This window comes from Neolamprologus multifasciatus, chromosome 6, assembly GCF_963576455.1.
Source record: "Neolamprologus multifasciatus chromosome 6, fNeoMul1.2, whole genome shotgun sequence".
In the NCBI taxonomy this organism is placed as follows: domain Eukaryota; kingdom Metazoa; phylum Chordata; class Actinopteri; order Cichliformes; family Cichlidae; genus Neolamprologus; species Neolamprologus multifasciatus.
In genome coordinates, this window is record NC_140444.1 from 5,950,205 (window position 1) to 5,968,431 (window position 18,227).

The 18,227-nt window shown below is 42.9% G+C and overlaps 2 protein-coding genes across 3 annotated transcripts in view; one reads left to right on the forward strand and one right to left on the reverse strand.

The window, feature by feature from the left end:
- LOC146516248 (perforin-1-like) overlaps window positions 1-18,227 on the reverse strand; it is a 579,062-nt gene that overhangs the window by 87,533 nt on the left and 473,302 nt on the right. The window lies entirely within an intron of this gene.
- On the forward strand, window positions 3-17,168 carry card14 (caspase recruitment domain family, member 14). 2 transcript variants are annotated; one of them, XM_085163392.1, is made up of 20 exons: window positions 3-1,142; window positions 1,406-1,543; window positions 1,629-1,954; window positions 3,842-3,997; window positions 4,099-4,218; window positions 4,504-4,629; window positions 7,209-7,358; window positions 7,446-7,565; window positions 8,499-8,599; window positions 9,062-9,117; window positions 9,511-9,571; window positions 9,913-10,129; window positions 10,214-10,340; window positions 12,826-13,066; window positions 13,178-13,241; window positions 13,349-13,469; window positions 13,622-13,786; window positions 14,201-14,319; window positions 14,593-14,708; window positions 16,950-17,168. In XM_085163392.1, exons 1-20 carry the CDS (start codon window positions 929-931, stop codon window positions 17,155-17,157), a joined length of 2,946 nt encoding a protein of 981 aa, XP_085019518.1. In that variant the 5' UTR covers window positions 3-928; the 3' UTR covers window positions 17,158-17,168. The 2 variants fall into 2 exon arrangements, with proteins under 2 accessions (XP_085019518.1, XP_085019517.1); XM_085163391.1 differs by having other exon boundaries at window positions 9,913-10,340.

An 18,227-nucleotide genomic window follows, 5' to 3' on the forward strand; every position in this document is an offset into this window, starting at 1 on the left:
CAGCTGTTGTTATAATTTTTTTTAAATCCAATGTCTTTTGCGGTTAAAATACGTTCTTAGAAAACACCTACATGCCCATTTATCCTGTTTGAACCTGGTGAGTTCACTGGTTATGACATCCTCCATAGTCTTAATGCTTGTATATATATACTTTACAGTAGATTGCCCTGATGTCTTCCAATTGTTTGCATAGACAGTTTACAATACAGCTGACAGTAAGTTCACACACAAGAACTGTAAGTTAGCTATTATTACGAGGAAGGCATTATCCTTGTGATGACCACAACTGAGCTTATTTCCTTCTTTAACACAGGACTTTGCACTTTGCCGCTTAGTGTTTGCTCCTGTCAGCACTGCGGTGTGTGTTTGCTTTTATGTGATTAGAAATTATTAAGGTGAGCTCAAATGGCATCCAGCGTTTCTCTGTAAGCGAGAGGCTCTGTTCATCAGTGCCATAGGCGCTCTTCAGTAAACAAATCTCTGCCTCACTCATTAACAGAGAGAGGGGCTCCTGTGTGTGGCGCGAGTACACACCGAGCTAGCTGTTCAGGTAAACAAACATTACTAACACCCAGAGTGTAAATATAAGAGGTGGGAATTAACCATGGCTTTACTGACTGATTGTTTTTGAGTGTGTGTTTGTGTGGGCGTTTTGTGTCCTTTAACTCAGTTTGCATCAGCCTGTGAGTCGAATCCTTGAGAGCTTGTCTTTCAGGTTTTCCTACACGCCCACACGCCAGCACTTGGACATAAACACCCACTGGGCGTGGAAAATGCCTGACATGTTATAGAACAGTTTTTCTTTTTAGAGTCAGTCCGCTGCTCTGGCTGCAAAAGGTGTGTGCTCAGTCCACCTGCTCCACTGAGAGCTGCCATCTCTGTGGCAGCCGACATCGTTACGCTTTAAAACACGCTCAGTAGACCCAGCATGGCGGAGGAATGTGTCCCCGAGGATTTAGACCTGAAGGAGATGGGTGAGGAGGAGCTGTGGGAGCTGATTAATGACAACCGCCATCGGATCTCGCTAGGAGTGCGGCCGTGCATCTTGATCCCGTACCTGAGGCAGGCCAGGGTTCTCAGTGAGATGGACGAGGACGAGATCCTTTCCTGCCACAACCTCACAAACCGCTGCATGAGAACGAGTGAGATTTTCATTGTTTTCATGGATTTTAAAGTCAGTTGAAACTCTGTCCATGAGATGATACAGTAGACTGCTGAGCTAACCACTTAGAAAAGTGTAGCAGCAACATATAAAATCATCATGTCACACTGACAGAGTTTAGGTGTATCTGTAAAAACTAAATTCTTCAGATTTAGAATTGTGATTATTTGCATCGCTGCTGTTGCTCGATGACATTAACTCAAAGGTTAATTTGGAAGTCTCATTTTAATCTACTATTTCTAGGCCACATGCTGGATCTGCTGAGAACCCAGGGAAAGAATGGTGGTATGGCCTTGCTGGAGAGCTTAATGATCCACTACCCAGCACTCTACACCCAGGTGACTGGACGCAAGCCCAGCACTGAGCCCTCAAGATTCAGTGGTGAGTGGCTCAAAGTCTTTGTATGTCTTACGGATGTGTTTGTTCTCTTTGTTCCGCTGACTGCAATCCTTGCACTCTCTTTCAGGCCTGATAAAATACTCAGAGCTGACTGAGTATCTGGTCAGCGCCGTCACAGGGATGCAGAAAGAGCTGCAGGAGGCCCGTAACGAGGCCAGCAAATTGAGAGCACACTGCGCCTCTCTGGAGGCAGACATCAGTCAGATGATGGAGCAGGAGATGAAGTCCAGAAACCTGCGCACCGACAACGAACGGATCCAGAGACACTTGTGCTCTTTGCAACGTGAAGTCACCAAGCTGAAGGATGAGAAGTGTGACTTGTATATTCGCTACACAGCAGCAATCGAGGAGAAATCAGCTGTGAACGGGCGGCTCCACGAGCTAAACCTTCAGGTCAGCGGATGTCATTAGAGTCTGTTTGTTCACTGCAGGAGACCTTCTGTCTGAGCTGTCATCCTGGGGAAAATCCTCAAAAGGCTGATGTTAAAGAAGTGAAATTAAAGCTTGAAATGATTAGACAGTGCCAAGGGAGGCTTTTGTCGTTTTGTGTTCACAGCCTGAAAAAAAGTGGTATACTTTACTGTGGTAAATGTTCTCCCACTCAAGTGACACCTCACAAGTAATCTGAGAAGCAGCTATTTAGCAAAAAGTCTTTGCTATATACAGGAGCTGTGGGGTTTAAGTTACCAGGCAGAACAAACGAAAGGCAAAAGTGGGAAGTGTTCAGGATCTTTCCTTCTGTAACATGTCACACTTTCCTTTTTTAAATTGTTCTCTAATGATTGAGCCATCCACTCAAAATCAAAGTCCTTCTGTCCCCCCTACAGAAAGGGCTGCCATATTTATCCTCAAGCAAAGATAACAAGCAGGCTCCACAGTTCTTATATGCTGCATTTGAACTTTTAATCTTCAGATTTGACCTCTTCAGATTAAAAAAAAAGCATATTACAAAAGACTTTTCACTGGTTTCCTCTAAAGGCACAGCAAAAGCTCTAAACTGCACATATGAGGTGTTGTAAAGCTACTTCAGTATCTGCAGTTGTTGTTCCTCCCACAAGTCTCCAAATCTTGGAGAAGTATAGCGCTAAATTGCTGCTGTTTTTGTGTGAGACAGTATGTAGGCATGATCCACTCAGGAGTGAAAGGTCATTTTGAATGTGGTCATAAAAGTCTTTTTTTCTAAATAACAAAATTGCTATTTCTATTATATTTCCCAGAAACATTGTTTAGTTGGGTAAGAGAACATTTTGTATGACAGTAAAGATTCATGTTTGAAAAGACTTTTGTTTTAAAAAAAAACAACTCTTTTAATTTATTGAGAGTTTAAAATAACTCAGAGTTTATCTTGACTGTGTGATTGGTTTGGTCAGGACTGACCCCAACCAGTCGCAGCAGATGGCCCCGCCCCTCCCTGAGCCTGGTTCTACCGCAGGTTTCTTCCTGTCAAAAGGGAGTTTTTCCTTTCCACTGTCGCCAAAGTGCTTGCTTGTAGGGGGTAATTTGATAGTTGGGTTTTTCTCTGTATGTATTATTGTAGGGTCTACCTTACAATATAAAGCACCTTGAGGAGACAGTTGTTTTGATTTGGATAAATAACATTGAATTAAACTGAATTGAGCTGATGGGTCACAGAGAACTTGGTGAAAGGAAACCACTTCAATTATGCAAGGATATCAGAACTGACTTCAGATCATCAGAACTGTTTTGTCAGAGTCATTTCACCTCTGTTGTTTTCCAGCTGGTCAAAGTCATTTGATGAATTGAATATATTTCTCCTTTACTAGCATCTCTATCATTGAATCTAAAATCCTTGTCCTCACATACAAGATCTCGAAAAGTCAAGCCGAGGGGATTTAAAAGTAGAATAGGAGGCAAAGCCTGGCCTCTCTCCTGTGAATCAAGTTCCAAATTTGGATTTCTCTACCTTTAAGATTAGGCCTAACACATTCATTTTTCAAAAAGCTTGTAGTTAGCGCTGGATCAGATGACTGTGAACCTTCCCTTAGTTCTGCTGCTGTAGTCTCAGGCTGCTGTGGGCTTCTTATAATGTCCTGAGCTTTTCTTTTCCCTTCACTGCTTCTCTCTCTCATTGTTTTCACACAACATGCTCATCAGGGGATGGCGGGGTCATCTAATTGCTGAATTTAATTGAATTGTCTCCAGTGTCTCAGATTTACTGATTTACACTCTTTGTTTCTTACCACAGACTATAAAAAACCCCATAAAACACCTAATTAGATGTACAGTGTCTCAAGTCTTGTTTGTCTTGTGTGGTGGCAGGTGTATCAGCTGCAGACTGAGCTACAAAATGCCCAAGCAGAGAATGAATTCCAGAGGCAGCGGTCACTCAAGTCTGTTTGTCCTGAGTCACCGCAGCTGCAAGATGAAGTCAGGAGCCTGCGCTGCCAGCTGGCGAAGGCAGAAAAACTAGACCCCGTGAGCGCAATTGTTCTTTTTTTGTTTTTTACTTAGACCATTTTTTTTTCACTCATATTCTTTAGAAGGTGAAATCTTATTTGCTGCTCCTGTTGCATCAGGCTCGTCAGGACATCCTGGCTCAAGACCTGGCGGAGGCCATAGACAGTCAGGTGGAGCTAGCGGAGCAGCTCCGATCATACAGGGAGGAGAACGAACAGTTGCTCAGAGACAAAAAAAAGGTGTGTTTGTTTTTGTTTTGTTTTTTTCCTTCAGTGGTTACAGTAACCGGACCAGGAAATGTCACACAAATTCAACCAGTTATCTCTGATGGAAAGTCTCCCACTCAGCACCATGATGGGCAAAAGTATCAGCTGCTACTTGGAGAGTTATTGTTACCTAACACTAATATAAATAAACCATGAAACCATGAATACCACATACTTCTTTATATAAAAATTGACTTTCTAATGTAACATAGACTTAAAATTGAAGCTAAATTGGCAAAATATGCGTGTATTTGTCAGCTCTTGGATCAGAACGAGTCTCTGAGCCTCCAGGTGCAGCAGCTGACTCTGGACTGCAAAATGCACCAGCAGAAGAGCGCTGTGATCCAGAACCAGATGAAAGCGCTCCAGGCCGAGAGAGACCAGGTAAGGAATTGATGACGGTGCCTCTAATCAATCTTTCCTGCATTTGATAAACAAATTAATTAACATTTCCAAGCTGCATTTTTCTGTTTTAGACTTTACTTTTACGGAGAGCATCGGTTTTGCTCTGGTTCATTGTTGCGTTGTTTCAGTGCTTTAAGTGTCAGATATTACGCCGTTCTTCTGTACTTGTCTGTTGTGTGTGTAGGTGTGTGTTTATGTGTCTTTGATAAAGGACACAGTATACGCGCTTCTCTGTTTTAAATAGTACCTTTCTTTTAAAGGAGCGGTGTTCTGTTTTTTTCTAACATGTTCTTACCTTCACATGAAAACATCACGAAGAAATGATCCACTTTAAAGTCATTTAACATAAGCTGTCATTAACTTGAAACCTTTCCTCTGAAAACAATGAATTAAAAAATTCTACCACACCCTAAAAACTGTCAGATTGTAATTAACAGCATTTAACTGCCTCACTGAAGCAGGGGAATTTGATTTGTTAGACAAGTCTCGAGCAGATGGCGTGACGCACACACAAGCTCGAGGAATGAAGGTGTTGGAGTTCCACAGCACAGACTAATTAAGATCAACCTTCAATTCTATAACTACTTCTGCAGGCATAACATATTCAGACTTACACTGCTGATAGTTGAGCTTTGCTTGTTGTTTAAAGAAAAACTTTAACCTAGTGTCATTTGAAATTGTTTAAAAAAATTTAAAGACAATCAACTAATGACAAAAATACTTACTTTACCTCACTGTGCTTTATTTCTACATGTATATGTATATTTGTATTTATTTGACGCTACACACAACATTTCCTCTGAGTTTTCATAACAAGTATTCTCAAGCAAAGAGGATAAAAAAATGCTCCTATTCCTACGAGTATTTCCTTGGAGAATCATGTTAGGCATACAGATGTCCATTTCAGTGTTTCAGTAAGAAACTGTGTCACCAAATGCAGGTTTATCACATTAAAAGTCTAATTGTTCAGTTTGCCCAGATGGAAACTCTTTAAATCACTAATTTTTCTCCCTTTTCCCCCCAGTTTTGAATACTGTCTGAAAATGTCAAAACATAAGTGTTAAGAGATATATTCTAAAACACTTCTTCAGCAGAGAATCAGAGAGGAGAAACACACAGATTTACTTGCTAGCAAGGGCAGCCTCCAGAACTCACACTCAAGAGTGAGTCTCAGAGACTGAGCCCTGAGGACTGCCCTGGTCTTTTATTTATACACTTCAGTGAGCGTTTGTTCCATACATTGAAATGTGGAGGTGTGTGTGTGTGTGTGTGTGGGGGGGGGGGGGGGGTCAGAGTGTGACCCCATAAATGACTTCCCTACACTTGCTGGTCTCGAAGTCCAGCAGTTCATCAAACCAAAAGCACTTAGCCTAAAACAGATATAGCTACGTTTATCCTACCATAAAACAATAAGACAAGGTACGACTTCTCCCATACTCCTAGGATGTGGGGGTGAACGCCAGAACACCCTGGAATGTTGCAGACCTCCTAGGATGAGACATTCTTTCAATATGCCACCAAATATATGCTTTTAAACACAATGACGCATTAACTATTTAACAAAGCTGTTTCCCAAACTAGAGCTTCTGATACTCTTGTCTCGCCCGGTTGTGCCAGTCTCCCACTTCCTGTTCCACTTCCTGTTTTCTGGTGGTGATTTAAAACATAATTGGACAATAGCTTTCCTAATAATCAATTAGTAACTCAGTGTACCATTGGAACACCACAGAGATGCTTCCACAGCATGTCTTTTATCCTGTCTTCCTTCTCTCACCCTAACCGGTCGTAGCAGATGGCCACGCCCCTCCCTGAGCCTGGTTCTGCTGGAAGTTTCTTTCTGTTAAAAGGGAGTTTTTCCTTCCCACTGTTGCCAAAGTGTTTGCTCATAGGGGGTCATATGATTGTTGGGTTTTCTTCTGTATGTATTATTGTAGGGTCTACCTTACAATATAAAGCGCCTTGAGGCAACTGTTGTTCTGATTTGGTGCTGTATAAATAAAATTGCATTAAATTGAATTATACCGTATATTTCATTAAAAACTATAAAAATTTAATATAATTATATTAATCATTCATTTAAAACCGATCAATTTGATGTCATAAAGAACATTTCTAAGTGTTGTGTTTTGGTATTTATATCCATATGGGGTTTTTCAAGTGAGTGATGTTTACTCGCAATGACTTGGAAACACAGTACTTTTTTTAAGTTTCCATCGAGTATTGTTCCAGAGGTGTGTTTGCTGAAAGGTGTTGAAAAATAGATCGCTGTCTGCTGTTGGCGCCGCTTTGACAATCGACTGCATACCACATGCTTGTATCCAAGCCAGCATGTACTCTTGTATCTCAGCAAACAGTCCTCGGGGACACGTGCAAGTTATGGTGATATGTTACAGGTGGTGACGGTGTTTTTTAGTTGTGGTTATCACGGCTTTGTGTTTTTTACATGAGGCCTAAACTTGGCTCAGCTGTGTCTGTGTGCCTGACTAAGAATCAAAGTAGTTTCATGCACAGTCAGCCAAACAGTTTTAAATAACCGCCAATCATTCATGTGCTTCTAGGCTTATCAGTCCAGGGATGAGGCCCAGGCCATGATCGCACATGTCCTGGCTGAGAAGGACACCCTGAGGTGCCAGCTGGTGGAGCTACAGGAGAAGGTGTTCAGCTTACAGACCAAGCGCAGCTCTGCAGAACTGCACCAGAGCTCCGAAGTAAATTTTTTAAACACACACGTGCTCACATATGCACAACACTTAGAGGAAAATGCCATTACTGACTAATTTCATGTCTACCCTAAGGAGACGGAGGGCGGCTGGGATCGTCTGAGTTCCAGCAGCGATGAATGCCCCGTATCGTCTCGACGCAGACTCTGCCGCATGGATGCAATTAATCCTTCAATGGTTTCCTGCAATTCAGAGGTGTGTGAGTGTGTGAAATAGCTGTGAAATACTCTGTTAATTTTTTTCCCACATGTAACAATATAATCACGTATTTTAAATCTGATGTTTTTGTACAGCTCCCCAGTTTTAAAGAATAGAGTTAATACAGTCACGAGGATTAGGGTCAACTCGTAGGAGTTAGATGAGGTGGAGGCAAGGCTGCGGCTGGCTGATGTGTGGAGTGGCTGAGGAGTTTTTGCTTTGTAGCCTGGAATGATTCTAAGGAGTCATCTTAGGCACAAAGAAAACACTGCAGACAAAAAGCAACAAGAGAAACTAGGGCTTATTGTCTAGCGGCCTGATGAACACTGTGGCCACTTTGGTAGACTCAGTAATGCAGTGAGTAATGGATGAAATCTACAGCTGCCAAGCTGAATAGACAAAGAGTAGGTGTGGCCGGTCAGGCAAACAGTAAGAGTGACTAAAGAACCACACCTGAGCACATCAACACAAATCCCTCTTTTCTTCCGCTCACTGCCAGCAGAGGGTGGTTAGATTCATTTCTAAAATGGACAAAATCTGTAGGATGCACCTACCAGTCTCTGTTAGTGCTTCCAACAATGCACCCAACAGTTTTATAGTGGAAACTCTTCGCCATTAGTAAAAGTTATTTATTTATGGCGTTCAACTGCATGCAACCAATATTAAATTGGGTGCTGGCACATTATCAGTGGGAAAAAAGGTGAGATGGAGACAAAACCAGGCACTAGTGACCAACATGTGTAATCAAAGCCTGATAGCACTGCTCTTGAGATTAATTAATTGACATATCAGTTAACCACAGTGCACAGAGTGGTATGTTCCTGCTTTCTCATTCAAACTATACACTTGTGACAAACTGTCGCTTTTCTTGCAGTCGTGATTTTATGTTCTGTCTGTGTTGGCCGTGTATATTGGCTTGTGTGTGTGTAGTGTGAAGATAGTGCTACGTGTAGCATGCGGTCCCGAAACGCTGAGCCTCCCAGTCCGGACTCTCTCCGCCGAAGGAAGGAAATTCTGTATGCGGAGAGCAGGTATGCCTGTGTTTGCTAGAAGTGCATATCAAAATCTCATCATTTCTTACTGACATGATGAGATTTTGGGAAACATTTCACCAGAACAGATGAATGAGTGTTGCTGACCTCTGCATTCCTTTCTGTGTTCATATCATGGCACAGTTTCAGGTTGATTATTGATTTACAGCAGAAAAAGAAAGACGGAGGTAAAGTGTAATCGAGAGCTAATTAAAGAACACAAGTTTGTTGAGGAGCCACAGAAGTTCTATTGAAATCACAAATTGAGTAGACTTTATATACTTGTCACAGTGTCTTGCTGTTGTCATAGCAACCCACCAAACCAGTCTGTAGACATTATCTCCATTTATCACACGCTTTTTTGTGAAGTGAACTCAGTGTAAAATGCATAGCGTCATTGTTGTGTGCATCCATATTTGTTGGATCTGATAAGAGCACTTGTCTGTATTTTTTTTCTTGTAGCTCAGAGGCAGCAGAGACTGACAGTCTATTGGACGACTTTGTGTTGCTCCCCAGCGGTGCGTATTGAAAGCATTATTCTTCTTTAAATTACTGTATATGTTTGCAGAGATATCAGAAAGAGACCTTCTTTCCTTCTTCCTCTCACCCACAACTGAAACGGCAGATAGCTGCCCGTTCCTGAGCCTAGTTCTGCCAGATTTTTCTTCCGGTTACAAAGGAGTTTTTCTTTCCCACTGTCACCAAGTGCTTTCTCTATTCTCTGATCACTGGTGTTTTCTCTCTATTATTGTAGTACATTCTTTACCTTATAGCTGTTGTTTGAGGGGAGTTTCATTACCTTTTTTCCCGTTGTGTCTTTGCCAACGTAGAGTGACACATTAACCCCAACACATTATTTCCTGGGAAACAACCCTGATGTCCAATCATTAAACATTCTCTCTTTTGTCCAGTGGGGAACAAGAGCATGCAGACATTCGGGCTTTCCTCTCGTAGGAGGTCCAGCTCTCACAGGTGAGACAGTGACACGAATTTTTAAATAGAATTAGATGCTACTCTGCCCAAAGGGTATGGACACTTTAAAGGCCAATCATAAATCTAATGCAGGCTATTAATCACAGGACATACAGGACATTGTTGATCACTAGCTGGTGAAGTGAAAACATTCTTCCACACTTACTTCTTACACTTATGCCCATGTATTAAAAAAAAGTGCTCTACAAATATTGTCAGTGTGCACTGCTGTAGCAAAATCAGTCCAGGAGAGCAGGTCCACTTTCTACTAATCCCAGTGTGCAGGAATTATTTGTAATTATTAGTTAGCTTGAATAACTTCCCTAATTTTCTATCGCCAGCCTGTCAAGATCCTCAGTCCCTCCCTTCCTGATGCGTTCTCGTCCAAAAGCGATCCGTGTCAGTGGCAGAGTTCTCAGCATCTCCTTCCAGGGTGAGGCGCTCCTCGGCCAGCTGGCAGTAGTGGGGGGCAATAAGACGGGAGTGTTTGTGCATCAGGTGACTGAAGGCAGCGCAGCTCACACTGTTGGCATCAGCCCCGGGGCTCAGATAGTGGAGGTAGGTGCAAATGTGTGCGTAAAAGCAGTTTTTCTCCTTATCACCTGTTGCGAAGGCGAGTCTCACCACGCCGTTGGTCTGCAGGTGAAGTACGAGAAGAATCAGAAGGCTCTGAGGATGGTGCTGGAAGATTCCACTTTAGAGGAAGCCATGTGGGCTCTTGGCCAGGTTGTAGGCATCTGTCATCTCTCCCTCCGCCCCAGGCAAGATGGTACGTCATATTTCTTGTACTGATTCATCGAGAACTTACACATGAACTGCGTCAGACTTGCACCATAACCGGAACACCATTTTACTTTAACCCTGCATCGCGGCCTTCTATGTAGCTTGGCGTGCCTCCTGAGAAATGTGACTACATGTCCACAACCACTTAAAGGCTGCGGTATAGGGATAAAAAGAGTTTCCAGTTGCTACGCAAGTTAGGAAGTAAATTTCCCGCAAAGCCTAAATGAAGTTTTAGTCTCATCTTGAATCACTTATATGCCTTTTTAGTGGAGATGTTAGATCTCGCTCTATGACATGTCTGCAGTCTTGAAGCCAAATTGTTTTCTGTTATTATTTTCTTCCACACTATTATCTAAACTTGCTGAAGCTGTAAAAATGCCCATAAACATGTAAGAGTATTGGCAGTACTGTATTATACTTTGTGTTTGTTTTACACGCGTAGCTGTGAAATAAGACTTTATGGTTACAGCTGACTTCAGGAAGGAGGCTGCTTTGGTTGATATTAAAAGGATGCCTGACATGAGGAAGTAGAAACTGGATATGATGAACATGCTGCAGTCATGAGGGTGTTTTTGATTTGCGTCAAGCAAAGAATTCAGCTCTGACACCCTGTCATTTTGAAAAAGTAAACCACATTTTTTGGCACGTATCCAAAGACAGAACATAATAAAAAAGCAGGCCCTGCATGGTTGACATAATAAAATGATTGTTTGTTTGCTATTCCCTCTCCTTCGCGTTGCATCACAAACTGTTTTTTTTTTTAAATGTTCTCAGCAGATTATTTGTGCATGTACATGAACTCAAAGTTCTCATGAAACCACACCTGATTTGATTTCCCCGTCTTCTTGTGCACATCTGGCCCACTCTGGCTTGGATGCTACTTTGTGACTGCACCCTGGCAGTCCACTTCAGACCACTTCTGCATTTTCACCATGACCCTCAAAATCTTAATTTTTATTGCGTGGATCATTGCTCGCGAGGAGAGCAGGGTGTTCAAGAAAGTTCAGGCTACGTCCACACGTACCCGGGTATTTTTGAAAACGCAGATTTTTCTATGCGTTTGCACCTTTCGTCCACATGTAAACGGCGTTTTCGGTCACTGAAAACGGAGATTTCTAAAAACTCCGGCCAGGGTGGATATTTTCTAAAACTCCGTTTTTGCATTTACGTGGACGAGAAAAACGGAGAAAACGCAGCGTCAAAGATGTGCGCCTTTTTGACTTCACACTGTGCGCCACATTATTGTTTCGGTGAAATGAATTTCTACAATACTGTTACTGTTAATTGTACTCTCTGCAGTGTTTAAATGCTTACATATACACACACAGTTACTGTCCCTCCACACATACGACTCGGTTCTGCTTCTATGCAGTGTTGCCAACTCCTCAGTAAGGAAAATCGCTATTGGTTGTCCTACAAGTCGCTACATGACGCCATCACCTAATTTGCATAATTGGTCATGCTAATGTAATTGTAACCTATGCTGCTGGAGAGAGAAATAACATCGTGGACGAGACATAAAGTGAGCAAAAAACGTCCTAAATGCATTTAGAATTTATTTAGAACTACAAATTAAATTTCTTTTAGCAATTATTGTTTTTTGTAATGTCACAATTCCAACCCTGCTCCTTTACCCGGGCTTGGACGGGCAAAAGTGACCCGAAATAGGCACTCTGGTGGAGTTACTTTGTGTGTGTGTGTGTTTATAAGTAGTTTTAAACCTGATCCACAAAACAGCATAAGAGTAAAAGAAGAACTGACTGCGTTACAGCACCCGCGATATGCGCTTTCACCTCTTTTTTTAGGGGGTCTGAAAACTCGCTAAATATAGCAACAAAGTCGCTAAGTTGGCAACACTGCTTCTATGCCCCAGCTTTGTTTACTATTTCCCACCGAGGCTTCTAGACTTCTGATTGGCCAACATTTCTGCACGGTTAGGAATATAGCGCCACCTGCTGCTTTGGCATGTTCCTAGCAGCGTTTTCCTTCATTTCTGCCTTTACGTGTGGACGGGATTATTTTTTAAAACGGAAAATCTCCGTTTTCAAAAATACCCGTGTACGTGTGGACGTAGCCTCAGTTTGAAGGAGTGCTGTTTTTGCTACTCTAAAGAAGCTCCAGCCCTCATCACAGACACACAGGTGTAAGTGATCAAAACGGGACGAGCTTTGAAGGGGATCTGATAAAATAAGGTCTAGTATAGGTTTAGTTTTTATTGGTGAATTTTATAAACGCATCTTTATGGGTAAGGCTTGTGCTTATGTTGGGTGTGGGATTAAACACAGGAGGTAATAAAGTACAGTTACCATGAAAGTATATTGTTCTTTAAACTTGACATTATGGTAGTTCTGCATCACTGGGATGAAATGTAGAGCATGTACAGCAACTGACATCAGTTCTGAATATCATCCACATGGTGTGTACTGCAGAGTGTCAGTCCAGTGGTTTAACGTCCTCTTCTGTCTGCTCAGACTATGAGGCGCTGCTGCAACAGCTGCAGAGCTGTGAGACGTCATCAGGAGACTCCTTCTACGTACGTGTCAACATGTCCCTCACTGCCGGCCCCGGAGGAACCCTGCCTGTGTCCTGTAACGACATCCTGCATGTGACGAACACGCGGCCCGCCGGCACTGAGGACTCGTGGCGCGCCAGTCACGTTCACCCGTGTCAGCAGCTGGACCTGCAGAGCGGAACTGTTCCCAATTATTACAGGTTGGTGCACTGATGAATGAAAAGTTCAGGTTCACAAAAGGCAACTGTGCACTCTTCAGATTATTCGAGAATGGAGTCTGATCACTACTCACCGACTTCTTGATGTCACAGGGCACAGCGGCTTCTGATTCGAGCTATTGAGGATATGAGCTTTGAAGCAAAGAAGTCTGACAAGGTAAGAATAAACTAAAGCACTGTTTTTTTTGTTGCTTTGTTTAGTTTTTTTCACAAGTTACATCTTTCCCCTAATTTACTCCTGGGAATATTCTTCTGCTTCGTCAGGGTGAGCGTGTGATGACCCAGAATACACAGAAGACTGTGAGGATTGTCAGCACTGGGCGCCAGGGCAGGAACCCACTGTGGGTCAGCGTGGAGGAGGAGAAGAGCGCGAGTGCAGAATCAGGTACAGTAACCCCAGTGGTCACAAAACAGCAGAATTCCTCGGGGCCACATATTCTACAAACAGCCAGTGAATCTCAGCTTTAACTGCACTTAATTAGAGATCTATGGAAATATTAGTGAGATATAAACATTTGTCTATTCTTTCCACTGCAGATGCAACATCTGCACCCAAAAGTTGCGTAACTCTCATGCCCTACACCCTGGTGACGCCACGCTATCCGCCTGTCTGCAGGCCTGTCCTGCTGCTGCCCTCGGTGCTGGGACGCATCCTGGACAAGAAGCTGGTCAGCTGGCAGGGCTTTCAGCTCTGTGAGCCTGGTGAGAAATGCTCCGTCGATACAAGCTGACAGGAAATCTCGGCTACAAAATAAACAGCTGAAGACAAATTGTTAGATAAGCGGGAGGGACACGGTTTCCTGAGCTGACTCATGTTTTATGGGCGAGATTGCTCATACACCTCCCACTCTATTTACGATTTCATGCTGTAATGGAAGCGTAGTAAATAACCGGTCTCATACTGCACAATGAGATGGGTTTGTCTGTTACTGTAAATCAGGAAGGAAATAAATATCAATAAAAGAAGGACAGCAGCCATAAAGTGTAAATCTTTACCATCATTATGGGATATTTAGAGGAAACAACAGGCTACACCAAACAAAATCATTTAATGTGTGTTTCCAATAATACACAGCATTATCTCGTGTGTTATAATCTCTTTCCTCTCTGCTTCAGAGGTGCTGAGCTCCAGTGAGCATGCAGCCCAGCTTCAGAGGTCTGAGATCCTGGAGGAGGTCGAGCAGGGTGGGAGCCGCTGCTACACCCTGCAGAGCGTCGAGAAGGTCATGAAGAAGGTCAGAGCAAAGAAGGAAGCTGTGGTCAACAAACTGTGTGCAATGCTAAAGAGACGACGGCCAGTTGAGCCGCAACTTTTGTACAAATATGAATGAGATTTATGTTGTAAACATTACATTTTGGTTATCTGATGACTTTAGCACCATCATCAGGTTTAAACCAGTATTTTACTTTATCACAGTGCCAGAGATTCTTTCAAATGTATTTCATGTAACAGCACTGCGCTTAAATCACACTTAAGCTAATTTTATTTATTTCTTCATAACCTGCAGGGCATCCACTGCGTGCTGCCATTAGGCCTCGACTGCGTGCGCCGGCTGCAGCGCTCTGAGATCTTCCCCATTATCATCTTCATTGGCCAGTCTGCACGTAGCGCACGGAAACTGAGGTAGATTCGTCTTCTTCATCTCACGCGATGCCACCTCATGCTGGAAAACCTTCCTTGTTTTTCCAGTTAGACTCCATGGCACACAGATTCATTCACAAATATCTTAGAGTTGTAATTTAACTTCATATTTTCCAGACAAGTAAAACAAAAGGAACTGATGTATTTGTAGCCGCTAAGACTGGTGGACCTAAATCTTCACCACCACGTCTGTATACATACAAGCGAAAAGGGGAGTGAGTGGGTCAGCGCTCAGAGCACAGAAACTTAGCTGGCTTAAAACACCATTTATTTTCATAAGAAAACACAGCCAGAATCACAGATACAAACTCAAATCCTATACAATAAAAAGAGTGTTCTCAATGCGCTAAAAACCCTGCCGGTAGAAATAACTATACACTATTAAAACAAAGCTAAAAAAAATGTTTTCCATATGCTAAAATTACCCTCCCACAGTCCCATAATCAAACAGTCCAGCCACACGAATGATCCTTATCTGAAACAGGAGAGGAATTTCTGACAGCGCGTCGCCGCATAGTCCCGCCCCACTCCACACCTGAACACGGCCTCCCTCGTCTCACCGTCAGATGCAGGCAGAGGGGCATCCCTGCCCTGTTGTGAATTGCGGCCATCGCCACCCACTGTTGCTGTTCCTGCCGTTGGGACTGGATCTCGACTCGCGGCCCCCCACAGTCAGGCAGCAGTTCCTTCAACACACGTGCGGGCTTACACGCGTTCCTTTTTCTCCCGCTCACCTTTCGTGCGTCGCTCCTTTTGTCTCTGCGCTCACTATCCCCTTTAACTGTCACGTCCGGTGTGGCAGACGTGTGGAATTGGAGATAGGACCCAAAATGCGGCAGCTCTGGTGCAGATGAGTGTTTATTTAACAAAAGAAATTACAAACAGCAATGGCGTGGGTGAAGGTGAAACAGGAAAACCTAAACTGGGTAAAACTAACAAAACAAAAAACGAAGAGGCAGGGAGGTCCGAGGGAATACATACGGGGAGACCGAGGGGAAACAACACAGAACACGCTGACATAAGACACAGACTTTCACAATAAAACAGGAACTTACACATGAAAGGACAGAAACTAAGAAACGCGGACTAGATACAGGAACACACGGGCAGAACAGAGTAAACACTAAACAGGAAGAACAAAACCAATAATCACACAAATAGAAAACAAAACGCTGGGTCAAAAGGACCCAGGACCATGACATTAACAGGTCAACCTGGCGGCTGATAGGTCACCTTGGGGAACGCCCCCACCTCACAGGTGCCTACAATTGTCTGTTTAGTCCACAGTGGATTAAAGGAATATGGTACAACAACATTAACACACATAATATAAATATAAGGATAAAACCATGCAATATAAATATCAATAAACAAAGATGCAATATAAATATCACAATAAAATCATGCAAATAAAATCAACACTATGCACCAATACACAGATTGATAAAACATAAAAACACAAATTTCCACTGTGTGACATATTCATGTAGTTTAATGGTAAAATTCATTTTTTAACTAATTTCACCTTTATTAGTGCAGCAATAAAGTGGTTAGCACTGTTGCCTCACAGCAAGAAGGTCCTGAGTTCAATTCCAACATCAGGCCGGGGTCTTTCTGTGTGGAGTTTGCATGTTCTCCCCGTGTTTGTGTGGGTTCCCTCTGGGTACTCCGGCTTCCTCCCACCGTCCAAAGACATGCAGCTTGTGGGGATAGGTTAATTGGAAAATCCAAATTGCCACTAGGTGTGAATGTGAGCGTGAATGTCCCTGTCCCTGTGTGTTGGCCCTGCGACAGACTGGCGACCTGTCCAGGGTGTACCCCCTCTCGCCCTATGACAGCTGGGATAGGCTCCAGCGCCCCCCGCGACCCTGAAAAGGATAAGCGGAAGCGGATGGATGGATGGATAGTGCAGCAATAGCAGAGACAGGAAATCAGGGAGACATGCAGCAAAGGGACCTGAGCTGCTCAACCACTGAGCCCAGGCCAGTTGTGCAATTATGCCTACTAAGTAAACAGATTTTCTCATACTTACAGATCAGTTACTTCGACTGTATGTACAAACAATATCAGCAAGTCTAAAGCAAAACATTTCCTTCCTATTCTATGTGAGCAACTTTTAGAAAAATAAATAAGTGTAAAGAAATGTGTTGATGTTACTTCATGTTAATACAAAAGTTCATAAAAGCAGGAGGTTATAGTTTATTTATCTAACTTTTACGTTAGGTCAAAGCTGCACCGTCACAGTCAGACAGAGGAGCAGCTGCTGGCGTGTTCGAGGAGCGAGGAGCCGCTGCTGGACAAGCTGCCGTGTCTGTATCACAGCGTGGATCCAGAATCCTGGTGTGACCAGACCTCCCTGCTGACCAGCCTGCGCACCATCATCTGGGAGGAGCAAAAGAAGATTGTGTGGGTGGAGCCTGACCTGTGGTAGGGCAAGAAAAGGCAACAGAAGAAAAACTCAGAGCATTTATGTAAATAATGTAAATTTCTTAAAGGGCTTTTTGTTTACTGGATCATTAAAAAAACATATTAATATTAAAAGGATAAATAAGCTTTACAAGAAAACTTTTTGTAAACACGAGTATGTATCTGTGATACTTTATGAGTAACTGGAGGACCGTTTAGTGTGCATGTAGCTGCATTACTTACTGAGAAACGTGTTTTACGCTGCCTCCTTTTTTTTGACTTATTTGTTTAAAACAAACATGTGTAGTGTCCTCTAAAGACACAGGTTTTGTCATGAAACACACGCTTGCATTTACTGCATCTGTACAAAATGTAGATAATTTTTCCTTTTCTATGTTTTCTTGCTTACATGCTGTGTTTTGTAAGTCACACCCTCGATTTAGAATAAAAGAATAATAATCTGAGCTGTTGTGTCATGTGGAGTTTCAAAGTGAGATTTCATTGGGGACGGTGCATTCTTTGGTGCGAGTGTGAAATGAAGTGCTGTAAGTACAGATGAGTGAATGGCTGTATCCCAATTCAGAGTCTGCAGCCTTAAAGTACGCAGCCTCAACGATCCTCAAGGGCCGCGTACTTAAAGACCGCTAAGGCCGGAAGTGCGAGGCTTGTGAAATGGGACGGTCTAGCCTCCGTTGCGCTGCCCACGTTGCCTAGCAACCATGATACTAACAGCTGGAAACGTTTCATACAGCTTTGTTTGACAGAAATGAAGGAGAAAATCTTTTGTACATTTGTTTGTTTGTTTCTACATGAGCTTTGATCATTCTCTGTAAGATTAAGCTCAGCTATTGAACGGCGTATATTTTAAAGTAAAGACTTTAAAACCAAGTTAGTACAAACGTCACTAATGTCACATAACTTTGCCGACATGTGGCCAACAGTAATGTTTTAATGTTCTTCGTTATTAAACATTTGCACATAAATAAGTGACATAATATTCAGTACTTAAAGTTTACTCTTCGGGCGCCCCTCATCTGCCGTTTTTTTCCGGCAAAATTATCCACACCCACCGCAGCGCTATGCATTCTGGGATAT

What these genes read in the sequence shown, in the direction of transcription:
- card14 (XM_085163391.1), top strand. Translation starts at nt 929, where the DNA reads ATGGCGGAGGAATGTGTCCCCGAGGATTTAGACCTGAAGGAGATGGGT. An exon ending in TGGTTTCCTGCAATTCAGAG is followed by an intron (nt 7,566 to 8,498) that starts GTGTGTGAGTGT and finishes GTGTGTGTGTAG; the next exon opens with TGTGAAGATAGTGCTACGTG. An exon ending in GAGCGCGAGTGCAGAATCAG is followed by an intron (nt 13,470 to 13,621) that starts GTACAGTAACCC and finishes TTTCCACTGCAG; the next exon opens with ATGCAACATCTGCACCCAAA.